The 14880-nt window shown below is 41.7% G+C and overlaps 2 protein-coding genes across 2 annotated transcripts; both read left to right on the forward strand.

Moving 5' to 3' along the window:
• The first annotated feature begins 4537 nt into the window (after positions 1–4537).
• Positions 4538–7784, forward strand: sfrp2 (secreted frizzled-related protein 2). The gene is made up of 3 exons (XM_071914489.2): positions 4538–5085; positions 5601–5681; positions 6115–7784. The coding sequence occupies exons 1-3, from the start codon at positions 4587–4589 to the stop codon at positions 6417–6419; spliced, it is 885 nt and encodes a 294-aa protein (XP_071770590.1). The 5' UTR covers positions 4538–4586; the 3' UTR covers positions 6420–7784.
• Positions 7785–10646: 2862 nt separating this feature from the next.
• tnip2 (TNFAIP3 interacting protein 2) lies at positions 10647–14676 on the forward strand. Its single transcript, XM_071914486.2, has 6 exons — positions 10647–11312; positions 12003–12302; positions 12477–12566; positions 12711–13028; positions 13290–13406; positions 13538–14676. The coding sequence occupies exons 1-6, from the start codon at positions 10983–10985 to the stop codon at positions 13805–13807; spliced, it is 1425 nt and encodes a 474-aa protein (XP_071770587.1). The 5' UTR covers positions 10647–10982; the 3' UTR covers positions 13808–14676.
• Positions 14677–14880: the final 204 nt, after the last annotated feature.

Genomic DNA, 14880 nt, shown 5'->3' on the forward strand with positions numbered 1-14880 from the left:
TTCAAAGCCTTATAGTTGATTCTCTGCTGGGGGTCAATGGGCCGTGCGTGATCAGTACAGACCAGCGGTCCGAACAATGCAGCCTTGTGGATCTTGCTTAGTGTGTGCTGCTGAACGGCTACACACTGTGGAGTGAGTGGATCCATAATAATCCTTATTTAATTTAAGTTGACTGGAAACACAATCAGTTCAAAATCACATTCTTTTAATAGTGCATTATTGTTCACAATTTGTTTGTTCATACAAGCAAAGTAAAAGCAATTTGTTGTAATTGTAATTATTTATGTGAACATAAATATATGTTTCATCATTTAGTTTTCTTATTTCAATGTATTTCAAAAATGCTAAAATTGTAATCTTCGAACAAGGGCTCAAGAAGGGTTTCAGACAAATGATGTTCTACTGTAAAAGAGTCTTTCCTTATTGTATCCCATATCAGATGCAATTTTATTAAGATATTGAGGTACAGCAAACAAAAGCGGTCCAAATCCCACCAAGATCCTGGGTTTAGGTAGCTTACACTGTATGTATAAAAATGGAAAGATGGGGAGTTTTTCTAATTAAGAAACAGGACTTGAAAGCGGGGTCTTGGTTGACATGAAAGCAGACCTGATGGCCCTGCTTCTCCTCACCATGAGAAGGGACTTTATCGACATTCAATGAATTGATTCCTCAAACATTTCCAGTGGGGTTTGTGTTTCTCTTGAACCTGAGGAAACATGCACTCTGTAATTGGCTTTGACAGTAGTCTAGCTCTTGATTCTCTGTAAAAAAATAAAAAAATGGAAGAGAGAGGTATGGAGGGGAATTGAGGGAAAGGGAAAAAAGGAAGGGTTACTGGGCTACAGATGGGCCAGTAGGGCCAACAAGCTGTGTCTCATTTTCACACAGAGTTGTAATGAGAACCCGCTGGGGTCCCTTTAAGCACAGGCCTAGGATCAGCTTACCTCTATCCCAAGCCCCTAACCTTAACTGTCTGTGAAACTGTATTGTTAATAGAGATTGTGCGGCATCTGTGTTTGGAGATGTAGGTATCATAGCATAAGAAATAAAGCCTTACGCACCGGTAGGCTTTGATCAGAACCCAAACGCACAGGGTTTATCCCCCTTTTGGATCCCCTCCCTCATTTATGGCCTTTTGTTTCTTGTACTTTTGAGAAAGGCAAGCTGGAGTGTGTTTCTCTGAAGTATCCGCGATGTATCACGCTGACTACTTCGCCACATGTTTTACATATGTGATGCCTCGATGTACACCCCAAAGAGTTTCCATACGGCCCAAACGGAGCTCACAACAGTGCATCAGAGTCTGTTTACAGCCCAACTTGGCCTGCCTATAGAAAGGTTAGCATTTGACCTGCCACACCACAGGTAGGCCTACAGTTTAGCCAGCTGACCTACTGTTTCTCTTATAGACTGCTAGGCCAAACGGAGTCCAGTTGCAGGTTAATAGGGGGCTCTAGCACTTAAATGACCTTATGGGTGCTTCTGTAGAGACCTGAATAGAAGTAACACACTTCGAAGGAAAGGGGGTGAGGAGGAGGGGGGGGGGGGGGGGGGGGTTGCCCTATAAAAGCAAGCTAAACCTTTGACACGGACAGAAGAGCGTCATACCAGTCAGGTCTGTGGTTCACAGAGCCTTAGCCATGCTGTTAATCCTGATAAGCTTGAGGGACGTTTTACATCTAAATATAAAGAAACGGTATTTAAAGTGATACTTAAGAAAATAGTGTTTGCCTTCACTATTATACTGAGGAGAGGAATTGTACAGATTTACCAGTATTCTCAGTGGCTTCTGAAATACACTTAAATAAATCGTCAAACTAGTTTAGCATTATAAGTGAGCTATATACATAATTATCAACGCTTCTAGCCTATACATACCTACTAGATTTATGAGTCAGTATCTCATTTCCTTCATTAAGACTCCTTTTTCCAGGAGTTGAGCAGCACTTCATCATCAGTAGCAAAACAATCTGACACCTAATTTAAGGTTGCAGTAAATGATTCATAAAACACTTTATTCATGCTAGGTTCATCTCATCGTTTATATAAGTTCTGTCTTGTTTTAGTATGGAAAGAAAAACAAGTGAAGTGGGACCTCTCGCCAACATATCCTCTTTATTCCTCCCTGCTAAAATTTTGGCACACTTAAAAGCTATAAACTTTAATAATAGGTTTAATTCAGACACAATAAACTACAACTGTGTTTTCAGTTGAAATACTTTTTCCTAGTACTTAAAACATTTGACTCATATCAGCTTTTCAACTGCATGGAGCAGCTGCTGAGCGGGGCAGTTAGGACGTCCTGGGAGATTACATTTAGGTGGTGACAAAACAGAAATGAACATGCGGTACTTCCTGCACTAGATGACAGTTTTAGAATGGAATAATACTCATCAATAAGAAATAATGAGAGGGAAATATTGTCATAGCCAGTTAGACTTGATGGCACAACACATGGCTGGTGAATTTGCTTTGTTTCACTCACAAGAGATTGACTGCCAAGTGCACTCAAGTCATAGATCATGTAAACTCTGACAGAGAGAGAGAGGAGGGGAACAAGCGCACTGCCTCTCTGTCTAAAATAGAGTCACCAATGGTCCTGGTCCTGGTTCACATAGCTGACAGCTTCATGGTTTTGACGTCATCATTTTTTTTTCAGACCTTTCCCTTCAAAATGTTTGGTGTGTATATTCACTCTTAAAGCCTACAGTGGCACCAAAGTGTACCATTTGTTAAATTCTGAGCACTATCAAAATTTCCATCATCTTCAAAATGAAACCGTTTGAGATCATTCAGAGGTTAGCGTGGACCCTAGACACCGAGGAAGAACAGCAGGGTGTTCAAATGTTTACAGCACTAGCCAAATGCTATAGCCATCTTCCTCAAACCACAACCTTTTAATTCATGTTCTAGAAAGAAGGTTTATTTGTGGAAAATGTGCGACTGACAAGTTTCACACTAGTTTCACACTCTTCTTTCACACCTCATCAATCACTATGATAGTTTTGATCTGTTCCAATGCAACCAGAGCACTCTCTTTTGTAAATGGAGCTTCAGATTAGTTTTACAAATATAACAAAACTAAATCAGAAATGTTACATGGTCCATGTTGAAGTGTGGGATGGATGAACTGGAAAGACTGAATGATGTTATCCAGAGGAATGACATGCTTTATTAACACAGTCCATTATGTGCGTGGTACTTTAAAGCAGCAGCAGTGAAGGTCAGTGGTCACAGACCCTTGTTTTGTGTTAGAGCAGACGTTTTCTGACTTTTCCAAGCCCCAGTTTGGCCATATACATTTTAAACAGGCTATGTTCACATAGATTAAGAGTTTCAGCATTCATAATTCAAGTGCAGATTTGTATAGCCTAATTAACTGTTTACAAACATTACAAATTGTTTTACACCCTTAAATGCTCAGTCAAAATGACAGCACAGACAATAGCTATGTCTTCAGTCCATAAATCAAAACTTGAACAAAGCCAGTATGGGTCACCAGTGTTACAACAGAAGCACTGTATTGTGATTGTAGTTTAGGGCTTTAAACCCAGTATCTGTGGAAATTGCTTCAGTAATTCTCTGATTCAGAAAAAAAGAAAGAAGAAAACATGCGCCTTAAATTGGTTTGAGGTTTATTTTCCCTTTAAAATACTGCAGAGCCTCTGTCTGTTCATCAGCTCAAACTCTTTTAATTCCACTGATTGAACTGCAGGCTATAGCGTTACATGCAAAGCAAGAAACGCTACAATCATTACATGCGAGATTGAAATGTTCACTCATTCTCTTATTTTCCCTTTTCTTCTGGGGGGAGGAGGAACACGGAGGTCAAGCCTGAGAAGAACCATTCTGCTGTGTGTGTGGAGCAGACTGCGGCTCAGGGGGGGATGAGAGGGGATGGGAGCCAGAGCTGCAGCGCAGGAGGGAGATTTGGTTTCACCCCTGGGTATGACGAGTGGAGGTCTGCTCCTCACACCAGGGCAAACAGTATTTCACCATGTGGTAGGAACCTGCAGACCTGCCCAGAGGTTTTCACCCCTCCTAATGATGATAAATTGATGCTGGAATGAACTGAGCAAATAAGCCTCTTCTGAGAACATTTCAGAACTATTTACTGCTTAAGTCTAAAAACGGTAAGTTAAGGGTTTACTTTGGTAGATATACTTCTGTGGTTTTGGGCAGTGAAGGCAAAGTGATACAATGAAGCCTATATGCTGAGGAAAAAAATGTCAAGCAGTTTTTAATCAAATACTACAGGATTTAATTTGAATACAGAAATTACTCAGAGACTCGGAGAGCCAGCAAATGAGAATGAGTAGTAAGGTTTTTTTCTTCGACTGAGGAGACTGTAATTTGTCCACAAGGTTCACCTGATACGACGAAACCAGGTCTGCTGAATGGAGAAGAGGTCTTTACGCACAATATCCAGACTCCTCCCAAACATGCCTAGAAGAAAACCTCTTGTTACAGTAGGACCTGGCCACTGACAGAGGCTCTCTCCGCACTGACTGATGCTCAACGACGGCTGAATAACTTCATATAGCTCTCGAGTTAATATTTTGCACGCTTTACGCATCTACAAAATGAGGGGCTTTATTCTGACAGTGATGTGGGTGATAACTTTACCTGCGTGCATGGAAGCTATCCACGGATTGTACAATTTTGGCCAACATGAACTATTCTACAAAAAGAACAACTGCAAGCCTATACCTGCAAACCTCCTCCTGTGCCACGATATAGAATACACCGAGATGCGCCTGCCGAACCTGCTCGGACACGAAACCATGAATGAAGTTCTGCAGCAAGCTTCGTCTTGGATCCCGCTGGTTCAGAAGCAGTGTCATCCCGATACGAGAAAGTTCCTCTGCTCCCTTTTCGCTCCCGTCTGTCTGGACGACCTGGACGAGCCCATCCAGCCGTGCAGGTCTCTGTGCGAAAGCGTCAAGCACGGGTGCGCACCTGTGATGTCCGCGTTTGGCTTCCCTTGGCCAGACATGTTGGACTGCAATCGTTTCCCACTCGACAACGACCTGTGCATACCACCTGCAGGCGTCGACAACTTTGTGCCAGTCACCAAAGAGGGTAAGGTTTCCTTAGAAAGTAAATGCACCTTTTCCCATATGCTATAGTTTCCAAATAACTTGAGAACTTGCATGCATCAAGACGTGGCCCACACCGTTTAAAAGAAAACTATTTTAAAAGCAAATGAAATTACTGTACCATCCCCAAATGTTGGCCACAAAAGCCAAAATTCGGCTCATACCAAATATTGTAAAAGAATGATTTATTAGCTCCTGGCTGCAGGGCGCTATAGTGTGGAGTTTCCTATAATAATCCTTACTGGGTTATGGGATGTGTGAACAGCATGATTTTTCCATATCCACTCGTCTGTTTGGTTATAACATAAACCCGCCACTGTGGAAAAGACAAAATCCACGGAGCTCTCATGTGCCTTGTAGCCTATATGCATGGTAGCCTACAGAATATTGCCAATGTGGAATTGTATAAGATAGCCCATATAATTCTGATATATTGACACGTGTTTTCTTAGCATTAGCAGTCACTGTTTCATTAATTAAGTCTCATTTCTGTTTTAGTGCCCAGAGTATGTGATGCTTGCAAGGAAAAGGATGAAAATGACAACGAAATTGTTGACAACCTCTGTAAGAATGACTTTGGTAAGTCCGCGCACTCGTTTTATTAAACCAGCGGTTCCCAAAGTGGAGTTCAAGGACCCTCAGGGTTCAGGGGTCCTTGAGCGGGTTCCAGGGGGTCTCCAGCAAAATGACGAGTAGTTTAATGTAACTGTTTGGCCTGCGTCATTCACTATGTAGATGATAGCACAATGACAGAATGTATAATAACTATTCTGACCAGAGGTTTCACTCTTCCCACTGTTATCTCCCCACCTACAGTTTGTAATTCTGCACTTAACCATATCTAAATACAACAAATCTAATCAAACGGGGTTCCTTAAGACCCTTAAGATCCTTAGGACCCAAACGGGGCCCTCCGTGTAAGAAAGTTTGGGAGCCTCTGTGTAGAGTGCTTGTGAAAAGAATGGCAATCCCCCTTTCTTACTCTTCTTTTTTAAATCTTCCCCCAACCAAGCTCTGAAGATCAAAGTCAAGGAGATCTCCTACATCAACGGCGACACCAAGATCGTGCCGGAGACCAAGAGCAAGACCATTTACAAGCTGAACGGCGTGACCGAGCGCGACCTGAAGAAGACGGTGCTGTGGCTGCGGGACGGCCTGCAGTGTGTGTGCGAGGAGATGAACGACATCAACGCCGCCTACCTGGTCATGGGCCAGAAGATGGACGGCCATCTGGTCATCACCTCGCTGAAGCGCTGGCAGAAGGGGCAGCGTGAGTTCAAGAGGATTTCCCGCAGCATCCGCAAGCTGCAGTGCTAAAAAAAAAAAAAAGAGAGAGAGAGAGAGAAAGAGAGAGAGAGACCTAGCTGCTTGTGTCACTGTTGGAGATCAAGTTTAAGTTCACCCCTTTCCCCATAGCCCGCTTCACTTTAATCAGTGGTTCGCCGCCCTGGTCCGAGATCTACTGCTGGTTTTCTATCCTACCAGCTAGTTAATTGCAGTTAATTGCTTTCATCTGGCGTCCCAGGTGTAAATCAGTCCTGATTAGATGCTACAGTGAAAACCAGCAGGATTCTGCGTCCAGGATTGAGAACCACAGACTTTAATCGTCAGCAGGTGTAGCCTACTGTTTAACCCTGCGAAAAATCACTAACATATTCCTATAGGGAATGAAAGCGTGTCTGTGGTGCTCAATAGTGAGTTTATGGTGACTTTATTTCATGCAATTTTCTATCTCATATATCACTAATATTCCTAGGGATATAGTTTTGCTGTGGTATCTGTATCGTATCCTTCTAAAAAACATAATCATAGGATTACTATAGAGTTCTTTTTCGTAAGGGATGCTTCATTGTAACAGGGTTAAAGCAACAGCCTTGATAAGACTCTGAACAGTGTTGTTGCATGGCCACAAGCTCTTATGAAAACCACAATATTGACTTCAGGAACAAATCACATTACAGGAGGAGTCATGATGCAGAAGGTCTTGAGGGATTAAAATAGGACTTAAGTGTGTTCAAGGCTGATAAACTGGTGACTGGAGTGATAAGAGCCTTGCAAATAAATAAGGTAGTGCTTGTATCCCATGGGAAGTCAGTTCTGTCATAGTAATACAGACACAATGGATAAATATTATTTAGTGCATATCATTGAGTGAATTTGTGATTCCCGTGTGCATAGTGTGATACCCAAAGACAAAATAATGTCTGTGTTTTTGTACCTACCATTTTCTCAAGCAAAAATGAGAGATAGCTGGCTATATTCTCTGCCTGTCCAACATTATGTTTGATATATTAATCTTTTTGTACTTGAGCCTTAATACTGCACTGCATACTTTTCTACCACAGTATGATAAATGGAATATTTTTCTACTTCAGACTTTCATATTGCATTTTAACTTTGATTGTGTAATTTTGGATTGCAATTTCATCCTGTTGTTTGACGAGTTTCTTGTTTTCCCCATCGACTATTTCACGTCCTGGTTATTTGGTATAGGCTGTTAACAGAATATCAGAGTTTTGTGATGATTTGGTGAATGAGAAATAACTTGGTAAGCGCAAATAACCCCGCTGTCGTGTGTATGTGTGCAATGTAAAGTATTTTTGGAAGTATTACTCTGTAAATAATATAATATTGTGTTTTATTCGTGTATAAAGTTTTCAGCGATAAAAGCATAAATGTCAACTACATGTTTCATATGACTCATTCAATTGTGTTCCAGAAATAACACACACCTAAAGATAAATTAAGTAATATTTAAAACCAGACATGAAAGGGATTTTATAAGCTGAAGTGTCTGTTGATAACTTTGGGAGAGCAGAAATTTACATTACCAATTAAAAATAACCCTAATAACCTTATTCATATGTTTATAGTCAAAAGTAACCGAAAGGGAGAAAATAGACCTATTATTGATTAAATAGCGCCATCTGATGGAATACAATAACAAAACATGGTCATGGGATTGTTTTAACTTTTGATAGGCTACATAAGAGGCGTCAGGTGACGTGTCTTCGGTAAGTGTTCTTCACGAAACGTGTTTGTGAACTACAATACTTCAATTCTAGTTTGGTCTTTGTAGATTTTCATTTGGAACAAACTTTCCAAAAAGGGGTCAACACGATGATCCTTATTTCTTCCATGCAAAACAGAAACTATGGGCCAGTGTCTGTATGTATGGACATAAGCGACTGAATCAAGCTGAATCAAGGCTATTCATGCTTGCTCATGACACGAGGCTGTATGTTAGTGCAAAGTTTCATGTGTTGTGGTTAGTTGTTAGTGGTTGTTGTGGTTTTTTTTGGACGTAGAGTCCAAAGAGGCTACCGTAAGTATTCGGTTTCGTATTGACATCCATTTGTTTTTCAATACTGTGACTCCGGTGGGAAATGGGGAAATGCTCGCGCTGCTGACTCGCTGTGTGTGTGTGTGTGTGTGTGTGTGTGTGTGTGTGTGTGTGTGTGTGTGTGTGTAGATGATGAGGCTGGTTTTGTGCTTTTGACAATATTGCAGCAGGGAAGTTTTATTTAATTTTCGGCAATGACGTTTCAAGACTTCATTCATGAAAAATAGGAAAATAAGTATATGTGTCTCTAATACAATACCAAAATGTACACTATAGCCCCATACAGTGACTGAAACAAGATAATGTCTGTATTCAGGTCCAGCGATTAGTCGAATCTTGACAGATACAAGTCAACCAATGAATTTAGCATTGAGGATGAAAGCGTAACAGAACTAACCTAATACTGTTACCTGGATCGAAAAAATGCCCCTTGTTCCATTTATTTTGTAATATACTCCAATATTTCTTTTAGAGATAGTTACAGGTGTTTTGCTTAAGACAGAAAGTGTTAAAATCAACACTGCCAATGTTTATATGACCTCAGTCAACAATTACTAACACTGGAAAATTTGTTGCATTCTTCATTATCAACATTTCAAATTACCTTTCACTGCTAATTTGAAAAAATATCTCATTAGCCTATTTTTTCCCCCCAAAAAATGAATTGGCGTTATTATCTAGGTAATAATTTCTCAAAGAACAACTGATGTTTAGATAATTCAGATAGGCCTATAGGCTTCTTCCCTTGCAAAAAAGAAAAGAGCTACAGGAGTCTAATCCTAATTCTTGGAGGATAGGTTATTATACAAATACAGGAAAACGAGTCACTAAATGGTAGGCTATTATATTTCAGGAATATTATAGTGATAATATAGGAAGTAGAAAAAATACTATTAAGTATACGGTACCACGGACACAATATAAGTCCCAATATGAATATTATAGTGAATGTTAGGGTTTGGCGGCACAATATGATTTCATAAATGTCTTCCACCACCAGGTGTAGCCATAGTCTATCTGAGTAACAGCCAATTGCGTTAATCCTTTTAGTGTCGATTCCGAAGTTACAGAAAGTAGAAATGTCCCACTTGATGTTATCTACAGCATAGGCTATGACTCATTTATTAGTCTGGACATTTAAATTACAGCTTCTGCCAATAACCCCCCCTCCCGTATGGGCGGGGTCATGACTGCGCACTTTTCTCTGGAAAGGCAGTAGGCTACTTCAATGATTCTCAACCTTTTTCATATCAAGGACCCCAAATGTAGCACACATTAAGGCCACGGACCCCCATTTGATGAGATTTTGTCTCTCTGACCTAAATCTGAGAATATTTTTATTGTTATATGATTTTGTCCAGAATTCCATGACTATCTGTATTGTAGGTAGAAAGATAACAGTGAAACTATGACCAAAATAGTCATTCTTCCACATTCACTAATTGTGTTAACTTCTTGTAAATTAAACAATGGTGAAGTTTAACAATTCATCAATTTGCTGGGGACCCCCTGGAATCCCATCAAGGACCCCTGGTGGTCCCCGGACCCCACGTTGAGAACCACTGGGCTACTTGACACAGGAGTGACAACAACGTGAAGTTGCTAGAGAAATTCAGGGGAAAGGTGTCTCTGGATACGACTTTAGATGTAGGAACTGGGCTAAGGAGTCAGTCAGTCTGTTTACATTAAAGCCCTGCGCTCATGCTGCCTTCAAATACTGTCGGGAATACCGTAATTACGACTTGAGCGGAATGAACAACCCAACAAAATGACTGGGAAAGGGGGGGATTTTCTATGATAGGCTAATCAAATTGCCCAGATGTGACGTTTAGGGGGCGGGGAGCGTAGAAACCGTGGAAACAATTGATGGGAAACGTGATGTATTTTATTACTATATGTCATTGTTTGTCATTCCCAGCAAATAATGAACATTGTTGCACGTTTGGGCTATTTTTCCCATTGTGTAACGTTTAGTTGTGACACATAATTATAACATCTGTGCCGCTGCAGCTCAAAGTGTCTCTGTGTGGGGTGATTTCTAAAATAAAACAGGCACCAGAAACTTGCCAACTCCCTTACTGGGACCATGTCTGTCATTATCTCCAAGCAAACGCGCTTGAATGCGCAGCAAGTTACGACTTCGACACTTGGAGGTAGGAGTTTACGGAGGCGCTGAAGGCAGCATCATAGTGTTTCATCTGTTGAGCAACACAGGAACTATTTTGCCTATATTTATGATTTGCGCGTCTGTACTTTTGTACCATTTGTGCAAAAACTTTTTTGCCTACCACTGATGGGCGATGGTGAATCGCTCAGAGCAGGCAGGGCTCAATTTGACGAAGCTCAAAAAAAAAGTCCGCGGGGAAGTCCCCTAGGAAATCCCCCGTACTGTCGGAATATTATTGTCGAGACTGATGCGCCACATCCCCGACACAATTGACGACCTCGGTCCATTTCTGAAGACATAACGCTAGAGCAGAGACGTCAAATGCTGGATTATTAAAGATTGATCGTCTGTCATATCTACAAAGCCTGTAATGGATAACGTCAGTATAACTATGGATAACGATATGCTGAAAGACAGGATCCGGAGTTATAACACTTTGAATACTCTCTACCACGAGACGCGACAGGAGATCGACATTTTGAATAAACAAATCTACAAAAAGGACAATTTAATCGCAGATTTGAAAGCGAGGCTGGGGAGATACGAGAGGATCTGCATCAATGTGGAAGATAACGAGCCTGTCGTCATCGGGCCGTCCAAGTCGCTGTTGGAAAGCTTGTGTAAAGAAATCTGCAAACTGAAACAAAAGAGGAACGAAACAGAAGTCAGGGCGTCTCGACAAGCGGAGATAAGTCAACAAGTGAGTGAGAATTTATATCTTGAGCCCTGCAGTTAAACTTGTGTGTACATTGGTCAGATCAGTTGGCTGCTGGACGTGGTAGAGATAAGTTTGCACACTGGCAAGTATACAAGGTCTGCTCCGTGTGGGTGCATACAGCTAATTTCCAGAAGTCTATTTTTTACACTGGCACTAATGATAATGAGCTAACAAGCCCTAACCCTCACCCTTCTGTTAGGTCAATTTAATTTATGTAGCCTAAATACCCAATAATTACACTATACATGTCTATAGGAATATTATTATGATACCTAGGAGATTTGAAAAAAAAAGAAAGAAGCCTACCATAAAATATAATAAAGTAGGTATCAACATTTATGAATCACATATATGAAAATTAAAATGATCTGTTATCCCTGTTTGGGATAATTGATTTGAATTGTGTAGGTCAATGTAATGTCTTATTATATGTTTTAGTTTTAGTTTTAGTTTTGATTTCTTCAAGTGCACAGACCACAAAGGACACCCCCTTGTTCACAAAACATGTGATTGTGTGGAAAAGTACAAGTTATTTTTGGTGAGCTAGGGGCTTCCATGACCATATCCTTAATGTGATGTGAAAGAAAACCCCCAACTTTGCTCTAAAAGACTACTATCAATTGAACACAGCACAGTATGATGTGTTAAAGGCAAATCCTGTCTGTCTTCCAGGAGATCCAGAGGCTGCACGCGCAGCTCAGAGAGAAGGAGAGGGAGTTGGAGAGCATCCGGTGTCAGCCGGACCATGAGAAGGACCAGGAGATCCAGCGGCTGCGGTCGGCGCTGGAGGAGCGGGACCGGGCCGAGGCCACCAGGGCCGTGCTCTGCACCTCGCTGGCCGAGGAGGCCGACCAGCTGCGCGGCCAGCTGGGCGCCACTGTCAAGGTGTGCCAGGAGCTGCTGGCCAGACTGGAGAGAGAGAAGAAGGGAGGAGCAGTGGAGGAGATGCCTCAGCAGCAGAAGGCTTGGGAGGTGTGTAGACGTGTTTATAATAAAGGGGTCGGTTTGTGTCTTCCAACCACTTCTGCATTGGACCTCAGTGTGTCCCCATATTTCTCTTGATATGTAACAGTAGTAAAATAGTAAATTGTTTTTTTATTTTTGGAGGCGCCAGTTTTTAACTTCTCTTTCCCTGTTTTATTACAGACGACAGAGTCTTCTAACATGAGCGGTGTTAATGCCCAGATCTCTCAACTTCAGGAGGAGAATCAACAGCTAAAGCAGCGAGTGGTATATGTAAGTCTGCAAATATTATGTTAAGTTTTGCAAGTTATGTTCATTGACTGTATATAAAATCATCATACAGCAGAGCATAATGCCGAACATACGGCAAATTCGGAAAGGTTTAACCTGACTCTGTATTTTAATTCTCCCTTTGAGGTGGAAGGCCTGAATGCTAAATGGCAGAAGTACGACTCCAGCAGGGAGGAGTATGTCAGAGGCTTGTGCCAGAGGCTGAAGGAGACGGGCGCCCTCGCTGTCTCCAGCTCTGGTCCGGGAGGAGCGGGGCCCGAGCCGAGGCCCGGTCCGGGCCTGGGGTCCGGCCTGGGACCCGTCAGCAGCGGACTGCTTCATCAGGAGATTTCCAGGCTCAACGGCTTGCTGGAGGAGAAGATGAGCGAGTGTGTGAGGCTGGGCAGAGAACAGGAGGAGATCCGGAGACGAGACCAAGAGCGCATTCAGACACTGGAGCAGCAGGTCAGTGCTACATCGCCGTCCCAGTGACTCTCGCCGTTGAATCTAAGATCACAGTTGCATATGTTTAATTTGATTTTATACAGCTTAATTGGCATAGGATATAGTCGCCCAATGTGTACAGCCAGTGTGACTATTAACTCTGTATGGTAGACTTTAAACAAATATGAAAAACTGAATTTAGAAGAAATAAAGAGTTAAATAAAAGAGACTAATTCAAATAAAAAAATAACCACCGTGGCTCTCCATGTGTTCCTGCCTCAGGTCCTCATCTACACAGAGGACTTTAAGTCGGAGCGTGCCGACAGAGAGCGAGCGCAGGGCAGGATCCAAGACCTGAAGGAGGAGATTTTTCAGTTGCAACAGCAGCTGCACAAACAGGTGAGACAGGCAGCCCTTCACTTTTCCACATCTAGACACATTCTTTCATTGGTTATCCCACCTCCTGTCTAGTGTGACTTACATGTTAAATAAAAAACATGGCGTAAAATTCACATCGTTGTCTTTGCCAGGGAGCGAGCAGAGAGGCCAGAGACGCGGCGCCCTTGTGTCGCGTACACATCGGACACAGAATCACCTCAAGGCGGCACAAGGACTCCGCGGAACATTTGCTAAGGAGCAGCGCCGAGCCGCCAAAACAACCGGCGGCAGCGACGCCGAACCCGGCCTGGAGCGAATGCCAGGGCCTGTCAGAGTTACAGTGCCCGAGGTGCCTCACCACGTTCGACGACAGGGACGCGGTCGAGTACCTGAACCATTGTGAAGAGTGCGCCAAATTATGAACCCGCTTGGCGTAAAGACAGTTCTCTCTCGCTGACAATAACCGAACACTGAAGAACAGCACTACATGTCAGAGAATAGCTTGAGTGGCGTTTTCAATTTGAAAAGACTTGGACTACAGTTGAAATGAGTCGATTTCATACGTGTTGTAGATCAGGAAACAGAATTGTACATCCCAGAGTTTCCCTGTCGCAAGAGAAATGGTTTTATCAAGCCGAGTATTGTTTCTTTTGAATCCACTGTCAGGTGTTGGGTGTGTTTTTCGGCAGGGGGTTGTACTTTTGTACTTGTGTTGGGCTGGTGGATGTCAATGCAATACATGAATGTCATATACCTCAACTTTTCAAATTACAAACCTGTTGCACTTTCTTGACATTTAGCCAAAACTAATCGTAGGATTACGATTTAGAGATTTGTGATGCATAAGCTTCTTATCTGGATCTATACATCTGGTTGATAATGTGGTGCTATTAGTTTATTTTTGATTGAGCTTTAAATATTTCTTGTCTGTAAATTATATATTCTTAATAATAGAATTAAAATATATATCAGTATTATATTAATATTTATTCTCTTTGCATAAAAACCTTTTAGAAATGACCTTACAGTGCAATGTAAAAAAAACTTTGTTTGCCTTTTTTCACCATTGCCATATAATGATAAGGGTGATAATGGTAAGGGTGAGCTTTTGGGGTCAACACAGCATCTGAAAAGAATAAACTTATTTTAGATCCACTATTTGAAACAGTGTATATGATTGCATCTGAACTGACAAATTGCTTTTTTGAAATTTGGTGCTGATCCACGATTTATTCCTGTTATTTTCTTGAGCTGGCATAGAATATTTTTATAATAAAAGATTATTGTTTATCCACACTCTACTATATGTTGATTTATAGTGTTAAATATGTTTCATTATCGTGTGGCGTATGTTGTTTCTTGAAATTGTCTGTAGCATGGGCCTCAAGCTCTACCCGTAGATCATAGACAAACCACTGAAATGTTGGCCCTACTTAATCTGTCTGTGTGCATGTGTGTGTGTGTGTACGTGTGTGTGTGTGCGTCCATCGGTGTC

This window comes from Centroberyx gerrardi, chromosome 3, assembly GCF_048128805.1.
Source record: "Centroberyx gerrardi isolate f3 chromosome 3, fCenGer3.hap1.cur.20231027, whole genome shotgun sequence".
Lineage (NCBI taxonomy): Eukaryota > Metazoa > Chordata > Actinopteri > Beryciformes > Berycidae > Centroberyx > Centroberyx gerrardi.